Raw genomic sequence first — 15,000 nt, 5'->3', positions numbered from 1 at the left:
CCAGGCCACCCTCCCCCCAGCCAACGCTCTCCCCTCAGTGTTGTCCTCTCTGTCCCCCAGGCCACCCTGCCAGTCCCCTAGCCAACGCACCCTCCCCAGTGTTGTCCTCTCTGTCCCCTCCAGGCCGTCCCTAGCCAACGCTCCCTCCTCAGTGTTGTCCTCCTGTCCCTCCAGGCCACCCTGTCTCCCCAGTTGTCCTCTCTGTCCCTCCAGGCCACCCTGCCGTCCCTGTTGTCCTCTCTGTCCCTCCAGGCCACCCTCCCTCAGTGTTTTCCTCTCTGTCCCTCCAGGCCACCCTGCCGTCCCTAGCCAACGCTCCCTCCCTCAGCCCCATCAGAAGGAAAGGCAAGGAGGTAGCAGAGCCAAGCACCATTCCCATGAGCCCTAAGAAAGGCAGCGAGACCAACACTGGTACAGTAGTCCACTTCCTGACGACTTCTGCTCTGTAGGAAACATGTAAACAGCGACTTTAAGCTTCATAGAAACAACGGATTCTTTTTAACTTCAGTCAAAGGTGTGTGAAGGATACGTACCCAGTCTGACCAGTCTGACCAGTCTAATCTGTCTGACCAGTCTGACCAGTCTGACCAGTCTGACCAGTCTAATCAGTCTGACCAGTCTGATCCAGTCTGACCAGTCTGACCAGTCTGACCAGTCTAATCTGTCTGACCAGTCTGACCAGTCTGACCAGTCTAATCAGTCTGACCAGTCTGACCAGTCTGACCAGTCTGACCAGTCTAACCAGTCTGACCAGTCTGACCAGTCTAACCAGTCTAATCAGTCTGACCAGTCTAATCAGTCTAACCAGTCTGACCAGTCTAACCAGTCTACCAGTCTGACCAGTCTAATCAGTCTGACCAGTCTGACCAGTCTAACCAGTCTACTCAGTCTGACCAGTCTACCAGTCTGACCAGTCTGACCAGTCTAACCAGTCTACTCAGTCTGACCAGTCTGACCAGTCTAATCAGTCTGACCAGTCTAATCAGTCTAACCAGTCTGACCAGTCTAACCAGTCTACTCAGTCTGACCAGTCTAATCAGTCTGACCAGTCTGACCAGTCTAACCAGTCTACTCAGTCTGACCAGTCTAATCAGTCTGACCAGTCTGATCAGTCTAACCAGTCTGACCAGTCTGACCAGTCTAATCAGTCTGACCAGTCTGACCAGTCTGACCAGTCTAATCAGTCTGACCAGTCTGACCAGTCTGACCAGTCTAATCAGTCTGACCAGTCTAATCAGTCTGACCAGTCTGACCAGTCTAATCAGTCTAACCAGTCTGACCAGTCTGACCAGTCTAATCAGTCTAATCAGTCTGACCAGTCTGACCAGTCTAATCAGTCTAACCAGTCTAACCAGTCTGACCAGTCTAATCAGTCTGATCAGTCTGACCAGTCTACTCAGTCTGACCAGTCTAACCAGTCTAACCAGTCTGACCAGTCTACTCAGTCTACTCAGTCTGACCAGTCTAATCAGTCTGACCAGTCTAATCAGTCTGACCAGTCTGATCAGTCTGACCAGTCTGACCAGTCTACTCAGTCTGACCAGCCTGACCAGTCTACTCAGTCTAACCAGTCTGACCAGTCTGACCAGTCTGCTCAGTCTACTCAGTCTGACCAGTCTACTCAGTCTACTCAGTCTAATCAGTCTGACCAGTCTAATCAGTCTGACCAGTCTAACCAGTCTGACCATTCTGACCAGTCTAACCAGTCTGACCAGTCTACTCAGTCTGACCAGTCTACTCAGTCTGACCAGTCTAACCAGTCTGACCAGTCTAACCAGTCTGACCAGTCTGACCAGTCTAACCAGTCTGATCAGTCTAACCAGTCTGATCAGTCTGACCAGTCTAATCAGTCTGACCAGTCTACTCAGTCTACTCAGTCTGACCAGTCTAACCAGTCTAACCAGTCTGACCAGTCTACTCAGTCTGACCAGTCTAATCAGTCTGACCAGTCTGACCAGTCTACTCAGTCTGACCAGTCTACTCAGTCTGACCAGTCTACTCAGTCTGACCAGTCTGACCAGTCTAACCAGTCTAACCAGTCTAACCAGTCTGACCAGTCTGACCAGTCTAACCAGTCTAACCAGTCTAACCAGTCTGACCAGTCTGATCAGTCTGATCAGTCTAACCAGTCTAATCAGTCTGACCAGTCTGACCAATCTGATTATTTTTAACAGTCCGTTTCTTAGTCCTTCGTTAATGAACGATTTCAGTCAAAGGTGTGTGAAGGATACGTAACCCAGGGCTTCACAAAGATCCCTCTCTTCATGACCTGTTTGTGAGCAGGCAGGCCAGCGGACAGCTCGGGGTCCACGGCTAACGTCAACAAGTCCACAACCCTGGGGAGCTTCTATCATCTACCCACCTACCTCAAACTGTACGACGTCCTCAAAGCTACACACACCAACTATAAGGTACGCACGCACGCACATACCAACTATAAGGTACACGCACACACACACACACACCAACTATAAGGTACACACACACACACACCAACTATAAGGTACACACACACACACAAACTATAAGGTAAGGTACGCATGTACGCACACACACACACACGCACACACCAACTATAAGGTACAAGCACACACACACACACAACTATAAGGTACACACACACACACACACCCCAACTATAAGGTACGCACGCACACGCGCACACACAAACACCAACTATAAGGTACACACACACACACACACACACACAACTATAAGGTACATAGACACACACACACACACACACATAGACACACACACACACACTCTCACACTCACACACTCACACACACACACACACACACTCCTAGTCATCAACTACACATTAGACTCTTGGAGTTCGTCTTTTCTGAATCACTGAAATATCAGAATAGTCAACCTGGATGTTTTAAAAGTGTAAAATAACCAACATGAGTTCTGATACTTCATAGAACTGCAGTTGTGTTCACTGACTACACTTGGTTTCTTTATGTTGTTGTTTTTGTGTTTCCTAGGTTACGTTGGACCTCCACAGCACCAACGAGAAGTTCGGAGGGTTCCTGCGTTCTACGTTGGACGTTCTGTCTCAGCTGCTAGAGATGGCCACGCTACACGACATCGGAAAGGTCATCGGAAAGGTGAGATAAGCGATCACCTTATTCATGTTCAATACACCTCCTAGAAACCTGTTGTTAACACTTATTCATGTTAGATCACTTATTCATGTTCATAAGAGTTAGATCACTTATTCATGTTCATAATGTTCATAAGTTAGATCACTCTTATTCATGTTCATAAGAGTTAGATCACTTATTCATGTTCATAAGATAAGAGTTAGATCACTATGTTCATAAGGTTATTCATGTTCATAAGAGTTAGATCACTTATTCATGTTCATAAGAGTTAGATCACTCTTATTCATGTTCATAAGAGTTAGATCACTCTTATTCATGTTCATAAGAGTTAGATCACTCTTATTCATGTTCATAAGAGTTAGATCACTCTTATTCATGTTCATAAGAGTTAGATCACTCTTATTCATGTTCATAATGAGTTAGATCACTCTGTATTCATGTTCATAAGAGTTAGATCACTTATTCATGTTCATTCATGTTCATAAGAGTTAGATCACTCTTATTCATGTTCATAAGAGTATTGAGATCTCTTATTGCATGTTCATAAGAGTTAGAGATGGCCACGCTGGACACAGAGACATAAACATGCTGGACAAGGTAAACATGTATGTATAGCTGTAGTATGATGTGGATTGATTAGCTAGTAGTTGAGTTAATTCAGCTGTAGTATGATGATATTGAATAGTTGTAGCTAGTAGATTAGTTAATAGCTGTAGTATGATGTATTGATTAGCTAGTAGTTAGTTAATAGCTGTAGTATGATGTATTGATTAGCTAGTAGTTAGTTAATAGCTGTAGTATAATGATGTATTGATTAGTTAGTAGTTGTAGTATAATTAGCTAGATTGTAGTATATTGTATTAGTTAATAGCTGTAGTATAATGTATGATGTATTGATTAGCTAGTAGTTAGTTAATAGTTGTAATGATGTATATAATGTTGTATTGATTAGATACTAGTTCAATAGTTGTAGTATAATGATGTATTGATTAGTTAGTAGTTGTCAGTATAATGATGTATTGATTAGTTAATAGCTGTAGTATAATGATGTATTGATTAGTTAATAGCTGTAGTATAATGATGTATTGATTAGTTAATAGCTGTAGTATTGAATGATGTATTGATAATTAGATTAGTTAGTAGTTGATTAGTTAATAGTTTGATTAGTTAATAGTATAATGATGTATTGATTAGTTAGTAGTTGTAGTATAATGATGTATTGATTAGTTAATAGTTGTAGTATAATGATGTATTGATTAGTTAGTAGTTGTAGTATAATGATGTATTGATTAGATAGTAGTTAGTTAATAGTTGTGGTATAATGATGTATTGATTAGTTAGTAGTTGTATAGTATAATGATGTATTGATTAGATAGTTGTAGTATAATGATGTATTGATTAGTTAATAGCTGTAGTATAATGATGTATTGATTAGTTAGTAGTTGTAGTATAATGATGTATTGATTAGTTAATAGTTGTAGTATAATGATGTATTGATTAGATAGTAGTTAGTTAGTAGTTGTAGTATAATGACAAATTGATTAGATACTAGTTCATAGTTGTAGTATAATGATGTATTGATTAGATAATGGTATTGATTAGCTGTAGTATAGTTGTATTGATTAGATAATGATGTATTGATTAGTTAGTATAATGATGTATTGATTAGTTAATAGCTGTAGTATAATGATGTATTGATTAGTTAGTAGTTGTAGTATAATGATGTATTGATTAGTTAATAGCTGTAGTATAATGATGTATTGATTAAAGCTGTAGTATAATGATTATTGTTAAATAGTTGTATAGTATAATAATATGTTTTGATTAGTTAATAGCTGTAGTATAATGATGCATTGATTAGTTAATAGCTGTAGTATAATGATGTATTGATTAGTTAGTAGTTGTATAGTATAATGATGTATTGATTAGTTAGTAGTTGTATAGTATAATTATGTATTGATTAGTTAGTAGTTGTAAAGTATAATGATGTATTGATTACTGTTGTCTGATCCATCAGTGTGTGGAAGAGATCCTCAGCTACCTGAAACTCTGCTTCTCCAGAGAACCTCTGATGGCCACGGTCTGTGTTCAACAGGTCTGTACTGTGTGTGTGTGTGTGTGTCTGTGTGGTGGTCAGTGTAATGACTACTGTACTGGTCAGTGTACTGTAGTCTCTAAGACTCACCACAGAGTGAGACTGGTACCTGCCGACAGGGACTGAGAGATATCGGTCTCCCTGTGCGATGGTTCTATACAAAACACTAACGTTCAGAAGAGACTTTGTGTGTGTGTGAGAGAGAGAGAGGTCAGTGTGTGAGAGAGAGAGTGAGGTCAGTGTGTGAGAGAGAGGGTGAGGTCAGTGTGTGTGTGTGAGAGAGAGGGTGAGGTCAGTGTGTGTGTGAGAGAGAGAGGTCAGTGTGTGTGAGGTCAGTGTGTGTGTGAGAGAGAGAGAGAGGTCAGTGTGTGTGTGTGTGAGAGAGAGTGTGTGTGAGAGGTCAGTGTGTGTGTGTGTGTGTGAGAGAGAGAGAGGGTCAGTGAGAGAGTGAGGTCAGTGTGTGTGTGTGTGAGAGAGAGAGGTCAGTGTGTGAGAGAGAGAGAGAGGTCAGTGTGTGAGAGAGAGTGAGGTCAGTGTGTGTGGAGAGAGAGAGAGAGGTCAGTGTGTGAGAGCAGTGAGAGAGTGAGGTCAGTGTGTGTGAGATCTGTGAGATCCTGAGAGTTCAGTGTGAGAGAGAGAGAGAGAGGTCAGTGTGTGTGTGAGAGAGAGAGAGTGTGTGTGAGAGAGAGAGAGTGTGTGTGTGTGAGAGAGAGAGAGAGTCAGTGTGTGTGAGAGAGAGAGGTCAGTGTGTGTGTGAGAGAGAGAGAGGGGTCAGTGTGTGTGAGAGAGAGAGAGGTCAGTGTGTGTGAGAGAGAGAGAGGTCAGTGTGTGTGTGTGTGTGAGAGAGAGAGAGAGAGAGGTCAGTGTGTGTGTGTGAGAGAGAGAGAGGGTGTCAGTGTGTGTGTGAGAGAGAGAGAGGGTCAGTGTGTGTGTGTGAGAGAGAGAGAGAGGTCAGTGTGTGTGTGTGAGAGAGAGAGAGAGGTCAGTGTGTGTGTGAGAGAGAGAGAGGGGTCAGTGTGTGAGAGAGAGAGAGGTGTGCTTTGAGGGATAAGACGGTAGTCTGGTGTGTGTGATTTTAATATCCTGTCACCTTAGGGTTGAACAATGTTAACATTCCCAGAATATCCTGATTTATTCCTTCCAATATCTGGGAATCTGCAAATCGTGTTTCTGGAAAACCCAGGGAATTATGGGAACGTTAAGGTACCATTTCAACCCCTGTCCTCTCTCCCGCCAGTTATTGAAGACGTTGTTTGGTACCAATCTAGCCTCCCAGTACGAGGGGGCCAGGGCGGTCCTAGTCGATCCCAGGGGAAGGCTCTCCGTCTGGGCTCGTCCAGCCTGAGACCTGGCCTCTATCACTACTGCTTCATGGCTCCCTACACACACTTCACTCAGGCCCTGGCCGACGCCAGCCTCAGGAACATGGTGCAGGCTGAGCAGGAGCAGGACGCGTCAGGGTGGGCACACACACACACACACACACACACACACACACACACACACACACACACACACACACACACACACACACACACACACACACACACAGGGTTATACACACACACACACACACACCAGGGTTATATACACACACACACACAGGGTTATACACACACACACACACACACACACACACACACACACACACACACACACACACACACACACACACACACACACCAGGGTTATATACATACACACACACTCACACTCACATCTCTCCCCTCCTTGTATCTGTCCCCATCAGGTGGTTTGATGTAATGCAGAAGGTGTCCAACCAGCTGAGATCCAGTATCACCAACGTGACCAAACAGAGAGGAGACAAGGTACACACACACACACACACACACACACACACACACACACACACACACACACACACACACACACACACACACACACACACGCGGTACAGCTCTAATACATGAGTCATATTACAAGGTGAATCATATGGTTGCCATGGTGACTGAGTGGTTAGACGACTCATGGTGACTCTGAGTGGTTAGATAACTCATAGTGACTGAGTGGTTAGATAACTCATGGTGACTCTGAGCGGTTAGATAACTCATGGTGACTCTGAGCGGTTAGATAACTCATGGTGACTCTGAGCCGTTAGATAACTCATGGTGACTCTGAGTGGTTAGATAACTCATGGTGACTCTGAGCGGTTAGATAACTCATGGTGACTCTGAGCGGTTAGATAACTCATGGTGACTCTGAGCGGTTAGATAACTCATGGTGACTCTGAGCGGTTAGATAACTCATGGTGACTCTGAGCGGTTAGATAACTCATGGTGACTCTGACTCTGCGGTTAGATAACTCATGGTGACTCTGAGCGGTTAGATAACTCATGGTGACTCTGAGCGGTTAGATAACTCATGGTGACTCTGAGCGGTTAGATAACTCATGGTGACTCTTGAGTGACTCTGTTAGATAACTCATGGTGACTCTGAGCGGTTAGATAACTCATGGTGACTCTGAGCGGTTAGATAACTCATGGTGACTCTGAGCTCATGGGTTAGATAACTCTGAGCGGTTAGATAACTCATGGTGACTCTGAGCGGTTAGATAACTCATGGTGACTCTGAGCGGTTAGATAACTCATGGTGACTCTGAGCGGTTAGATAACTCATGGTGACTCTGAGCGGTTAGATAACTCACTGGTGACTCTGACTCTGAGCGGTTAGATAACTCATGGTGACTCTGAGCGGTTAGATAACTCATGGTGACTCTGAGCGGTTAGATAACTCATGGTGACTCTGAGCGGTTAGATAACTCATGGTGACTCTGAGTGGTTAGATAACTCATGGTGACTCTGAGCGGTTAGATAACTCATGGTGACTCTGAGCGGTTAGATAACTCATGGTGACTGAGCGGTTAGATAACTCATGGTGACTCTGAGTGGTTAGATAACTCATGGTGACTCTGAGCGGTTAGATAACTCATGGTGACTCTGAGCGGTTAGATAACTCATGGTGACTGAGCGGTTAGATAACTCATGGTGACTCTGAGCGGTTAGATAACTCATGGTGACTCTGAGTGGTTAGATAACTCATGGTGACTCTGAGCGGTTAGATAACTCATGGTGACTCTGAGCGGTTAGATAACTCATGGTGACTCATGGTGACTCTGAGCGGTTAGATAACTCATGGTGACTCTGAGCGGTTAGATAACTCATGGTGACTGACGGTTAGATAACTCATGGTGACTCTGAGCTCATGGTGACTCTGTTTAGATAACTCATGGTGACTCTGAGCGGTTAGATAACTCATGGTGACTCTGAGCGGTTAGATAACTCATGGTGACTCTGATAACTCATGCTGGTTAGATAACTCATGGTGACTCTGAGCGGTTAGATAACTCATGGTGACTCTGAGCGGTTAGATAACTCTCTGATGGTGACTCATGACTCTGAGCGGTTAGATAACTCATGGTGACTCTGAGCGGTTAGATAACTCATGGTGACTCTGAGCGGTTAGATAACTCATGGTGACTCTGATAACTCATGCGGTTAGATAACTCATGGTGACTCTGAGCGGTTAGATAACTCATGGTGACTCTAACTCATGACTCTGAGCGGTTACTCTGATAACTAACTCATGGTGACTCTGAGCGGTTAGATAACTCATGGTGACTCTGAGCGGTTAGATAACTCATGGTGACTCTGAGCGGTGACTAGAGATAACTCATGGTGACTCTGAGCGGTTAGATAACTCATGGTGACTCTGAGCGGTTAGATAACTCATGGTGACTCTTAGATAACTCATGCGGTTAGATAACTCATGGTGACTATAACTCATGGTGACTCTGAGCGGTTAGATAACTCATGGTGACTCTGAGCGGTTAGATAACTCATGGTGACTCTGACTCTGAGCGGTTAGATAACTCATGGTGACTCTGAGCGGTTAGATAACTCATGGTGACTCTGAGCGGTTAGATAACTCATGGTGACTCTGAGCGGTTAGATAACTCATGGTGACTCTGAGCGGTTAGATAACTCATGGTGACTCTGAGCGGTTAGATAACTCATGGTGACTCTGACTCTGAGCGGTTAGATAACTCATGGTGACTCTGAGCGGTTAGATAACTCATGGTGACTCAGATAACTCATGGTGACTCTGAGCGGTTAGATAACTCATGGTGACTCTGAGCGGTTAGATAACTCATGGTGACTCTGAGCGGTTAGATAACTCATGGTGACTCTGAGCGGTTAGATAACTCACTGGTGACTCTGAGCGGTTAGATAACTCATGGTGACTCTGAGCGGTTAGATAACTCATGGTGACTCTGAGCGGTTAGATAACTCATGGTGACTCTGAGACTGGTTAGATAACTCTCTGATGGTGACTCATGGTGACTGAGCGGTTAGATAACTCATGGTGACTCTGAGCGGTTAGATAACTCATGGTGACTCTGAGCGGTTAGATAACTCATGGTGACTCTGAGCGATAACTCATGTTAGATAACTCATGGTGACTCTGAGCGGTTAGATAACTCATGGTGACTCTGAGCGGTTAGATAACTCATGGTGACTCTGAGCGGTTAGATAACTCATGGTGACTCTGAGCGGTTAGATAACTCATGGTGACTCTGAGCGGTTAGATAACTCATGAGACTCTGAGCGGTTAGATAACTCATGGTGACTCTGAGCGGTTAGATAACTCATGGTGACTCTGATAACTCATGGTGACTCTGGTTAGATAACTCATGGTGACTCTGAGCGGTTAGATAACTCATGGTGACTCTGACTCTGAGCGGTTAGATAACTCATGGTGACTGAGCGGTTAGATAACTCATGGTGACTCTGAGCGGTTAGATAACTCATGGTGACTCTGAGCGGTTAGATAACTCATGGTGACTCTGAGCGGTTAGATAACTCATGGTGACTCTGAGCTTAGATAACTCATGGTGACTCTGAGCGGTTAGATAACTCATGGTGACTCTGAGCGGTTAGATAACTCATGGTGACTCTGAGCGGTTAGATAACTCATGGTGACTCTGAGCGGTTAGATAACTCATGGTGACTCTGAGCGGTTAGATAACTCATGGTGACTCTGAGCGATAACTCATGTGACTAGATAACTCATGGTGACTCTGAGCGGTTAGATAACTCATGGTGACTCTGAGCGGTTAGATAACTCATGGTGACTCTGAGCGGTTAGATAACTCATGGTGACTCTGGTGACTCTGAGCGGTTAGATAACTCATGGTGACTGAGCGGTTAGATAACTCATGGTGACTGAGCGGTTAGATAACTCATGTTGACTCTGAGCGGTTAGATAACTCATGGTGACTCTGAGTGGTTAGATAACTCATGGTGACTCTTGAGTGGTTAGATAACTCATGGTGACTCTGAGCGGTTAGATAACTCATGGTGACGCTGAGCGGTTAGATAACTCATGGTGACTGAGTGGTTAGATAACTCATGGTGACTCTGAGCGGTTAGATAACTCATGGTGACTCTGAGTGGTTAGATAACTCATGGTGACTCTGAGCGGTTAGATAACTCATGGTGACTCTGAGCGGTTAGATAACTCATGGTGACTCTGGTTAGCGGTTAGATAACTCATGGTGACTCTGAGATAACTCATGGTGACTCTGAGCGGTTAGATAACTCATGGTGACTCTGAGGTTAGATAACTAGCGGTTAGATAACTCATGGTGACTCTGAGCGGTTAGATAACTCATGACTCTGAGCGGTTAGATAACTCATGGTGACTCTGAGCGGTTAGATAACTCATGGTGACTCTGGTTAGATAACTCATGGTGACTAGATAACTCATGGTGACTGAGCGGTTAGATAACTCATGGTGACTGTTAGATAACTCATGGTGACTCTGAGCGGTTAGATAACTCATGGTGACTCTGAGCGGTTAGATAACTCATGGTGACTCTGAGCGGTTAGATAACTCATGGTGACTGAGCGGTTAGATAACTCATGGTGACTCTGAGCGGTTAGATAACTCATGGTGACTCTGAGCTCATGGTTAGATAACTCATGGTGACTCTGAGCGGTTAGATAACTCATGGTGACTCTGAGCGGTTAGATAACTCATGGTGACTCTGAGTGGTTAGATATTAACTCATGGTGACTCTGAGCGGTTAGATAACTCATGGTGACTCTGAGCGGTTAGATAACTCATGGTGACTGACTCTGAGCGGTTAGATAACTCATGGTGACTCTGAGCGGTTAGATAACTCATGGTGACTCTGACTCTGCGGTTAGATAACTCATGGTGACTCTGGTGACTCTGAGCGGTTAGATAACTCATGGTGACTCTGAGCGGTTAGATAACTTAGATATAACTCATGGTGACTCTGAGCGGTTAGATAACTCATGGTGACTCTGAGCGGTTAGATAACTCATGGTGACTCTGAGCGGTTAGATAACTCATGGTGACTCTGAGCGGTTAGATAACTCATGGTGACTCTGAGCGGTTAGATAACTCATGGTGACTCTGAGCGGTTAGATAACTCATGGTGACTCTGAGCGGTTAGATAACTCATGGTGACTCTGAGCGGTTAGATAACTCATGGTGACTCTGAGCGGTTAGATAACTCATGGTGACTCTGAGCGGTTAGATAACTCATGGTGACTCTGAGCGGTTAGATAACTCATGGTGACTCTGAGCGGTTAGATAACTCATGGTGACTCTGAGCGGTTAGATAACTCATGGTGACTCTGAGCGGTTAGATAACTCATGGTGACTCATGGTGACTCTGCGGTTAGATAACTCATGGTGACTCTGAGCGGTTAGATAACTCATGGTGACTCTGAGCGGTTAGATAACTCATGGTGACTCTGAGCGGTTAGATAACTCATGGTGACTCTGAGCGGTTAGATAACTCATGGTGACTCTGAGCGGTTAGATAACTCATGGTGACTCTGAGCTGAGCGGTTAGATAACTCATGGTGACTGAGCGGTTAGATAACTCATGGTGACTCTGAGCGGTTAGATAACTCATGGTGACTCTGAGCGGTTAGATAACTCATGGTGACTCTGAGTGGTTAGATAACTCATGGTGACTCTGAGCTCATGGTGACTAGAGATAACTCATGGTGACTCTGAGCGGTTAGATAACTCATGGTGACTCTGAGCGGTTAGATAACTCATGGTGACTCTGACTCTGAGCGGTTAGATAACTCATGGTGACTCTGAGCGGTTAGATAACTCATGGTGACTCTGAGCGGTTAGATAACTCATGGTGACTCTGAGCGGTTAGATAACTCATGGTGACTCTGAGCGGTTAGATAACTCATGGTGACTCTGAGCGGTTAGATAACTCATGGTGACTCTGAGCGGTTAGATAACTCATGGTGACTCTGAGCGGTTAGATAACTCATGGTGACTCTGAGCGGTTAGATAACTCATGGTGACTCTGAGCGGTTAGATAACTCATGGTGACTCTGAGCGGTTAGATAACTCATGGTGACTCTGAGCGGTTAGATAACTCATGGTGACGCTGAGCGGTTAGATAACTCATGGTGACTGAGTGGTTAGATAACTCATGGTGACTCTGAGCGGTTAGATAACTCATGGTGACTCTGAGCGGTTAGATAACTCATGGTGACTCTGAGCGGTTAGATAACTCATGGTGACTCTGAGCGGTTAGATAACTCATGGTGACTCTGAGCGGTTAGATAACTCATGGTGACTCTGAGCGGTTAGATAACTCATGGTGACTCTGAGCGGTTAGATAACTCATGGTGACTCTGAGCGGTTAGATAACTCATGGTGACTCTGAGCGGTTAGATAACTCATGGTGACTCTGAGCGGTTAGATAACTCATGGTGACTCTGAGCGGTTAGATAACTCATGGTGACTCATGGTGACTCTGGTTAGATAACTCATGGTGACTCTGAGCGGTTAGATAACTCATGGTGACTCTGAGCGGTTAGATAACTCATGGTGACTCTGAGCGGTTAGATAACTCATGGTGACTCTGAGCGGTTAGATAACTCATGGTGACTCTGAGCGGTTAGATAACTCATGGTGACTCTGAGCGGTTAGATAACTCATGGTGACTCTGAGCGGTTAGATAACTCATGGTGACTCTGAGCGGTTAGATAACTCATGGTGACTCTGAGCGATAACTCATGTGACTAGATTAGATAACTCATGGTGACTCTGTTAGATAACTCATGGTTAGATAACTCATGGTGACTCTGAGCGGTTAGATAACTCATGGTGACTCTGAGCGGTTAGATAACTCATGGTGACTCTGAGCGGTTAGATAACTCATGGTGACTCTGAGTGACGGTTAGATAACTCATGGTGACTCTGACTCTGAGCGGTTAGATAACTCATGGTGACTCTGAGCGGTTAGATAACTCATGGTGACTGAGTGGTTAGATAACTCATGGTGACTCTGAGCGGTTAGATAACTCATGGTGACTCTGAGCTGGTTAGATAACTCATGGTGACTCTGAGCTCATGGTTAGATAACTCATGGTGACTCTGAGCGGTTAGATAACTCATGGTGACTCTGAGCGGTTAGATAACTCATGGTGACTCTGAGCGGTTAGATAACTCATGGTGACTCTGAGCGGTTAGATAACTCATGGTGACTCTGAGCGGTTAGATAACTCATGGTGACTCTGAGCGGTTAGATAACTCATGGTGACTCTGAGCGGTTAGATAACTCATGGTGACTCTGAGCTCTGGTTAGATAACTCATGGTGACTCTGAGCGGTTAGATAACTCATGGTGACTCTGAGCGGTTAGATAACTCATGGTGACTCTGAGCGGTTAGATAACTCATGGTGACTCTGAGCGGTTAGATAACTCATGGTGACTCTGAGCGGTTAGATAACTCATGGTGACTCTGAGCGGTTAGATAACTCATGGTGACTCTGAGCGGTTAGATAACTCATGGTGACTCTGAGCGGTTAGATAACTCATGGTGACTCTGAGCGGTTAGATAACTCATGGTGACTGAGCTGTTAGATAACTCATGGTTAGATAACTCATGGTGACTCTGAGCGGTTAGATAACTCATGGTGACTCTGAGCGGTTAGATAACTCATGGTGACTGAGCGGTTAGATAACTCATGGTGACTCTGAGCGGTTAGATAACTCATGGTGACTGACTTAGATAACTCATGACTCTGAGCGGTTAGATAACTCATGGTGACTCTGAGTGGTTAGATAACTCATGGTGACTCTGAGCGGTTAGATAACTCATGGTGACTCTGAGCGGTTAGATAACTCATGGTGACTCTGAGCGGTTAGATAACTCATGGTGACTCTGAGCGGTTAGATAACTCATGGTGACTCTGAGTGGTTAGATAACTCATGGTGACTCTGAGCGGTTAGATAACTCATGGTGACTCTGAGCGGTTAGATAACTCATGGTGACTCTGAGCGGTTAGATAACTCATGGTGACTCTGAGCGGTTAGATAACTCATGGTGACTCTTAGAGCTCTGGTTAGATAACTCATGGTGACTCTGAGTGGTTAGATAACTCATGGTGACTCTGAGCGGTTAGATAACTCATGGTGACTCTGAGCGACTCTGAGCGGTTAGATAACTCATGGTGACTTGAGCGGTTAGATAACTCATGGTGACTCTGAGCGGTTAGATAACTCATGGTGACTGAGCTGATTAGATAACTCATGGTGACTCTGAGCGGTTAGATAACTCATGGTGACTCTGAGCGGTTAGATAACTCATGGTGACTCTGAGCGGTTAGATAACTCATGGTGACTCTGAGCGGTTAGATAACTCATGGTGACTTTAGATAACTCATGGTGACTGAGTGGTTAGATAACTCATGGTGACTCTGA

The 15,000-nt window shown here is 44.6% G+C and overlaps 1 protein-coding gene and 1 non-coding gene across 2 annotated transcripts in view; both read left to right on the top strand.

The window, feature by feature from the left end:
- The window catches only part of LOC112241182 (huntingtin-like), a gene marked incomplete at its 3' end in the record, with an annotated part of 111,621 nt that overhangs the window by 43,243 nt on the left and 53,378 nt on the right, over positions 1–15,000 (top strand). Inside the window, 7 exon segments of the mRNA XM_042315072.1 lie at positions 291–411; positions 2,284–2,411; positions 2,994–3,104; positions 5,131–5,208; positions 6,446–6,491; positions 6,494–6,668; positions 6,959–7,037. Coding sequence (XP_042171006.1) covers positions 291–411; positions 2,284–2,411; positions 2,994–3,104; positions 5,131–5,208; positions 6,446–6,491; positions 6,494–6,668; positions 6,959–7,037 — 738 coding nt within the window.
- On the top strand, positions 5,242–5,371 carry LOC121844692. The gene has a single exon (XR_006082118.1).

The sequence above is a fragment of the Oncorhynchus tshawytscha genome, unplaced genomic scaffold, assembly GCF_018296145.1.
Source record: "Oncorhynchus tshawytscha isolate Ot180627B unplaced genomic scaffold, Otsh_v2.0 Un_contig_5117_pilon_pilon, whole genome shotgun sequence".
NCBI lineage: Eukaryota > Metazoa > Chordata > Actinopteri > Salmoniformes > Salmonidae > Oncorhynchus > Oncorhynchus tshawytscha.
The sequence above is the reverse complement of the archived record's forward strand: the minus strand, read 5'-3'. Positions and strand labels throughout refer to the sequence as shown.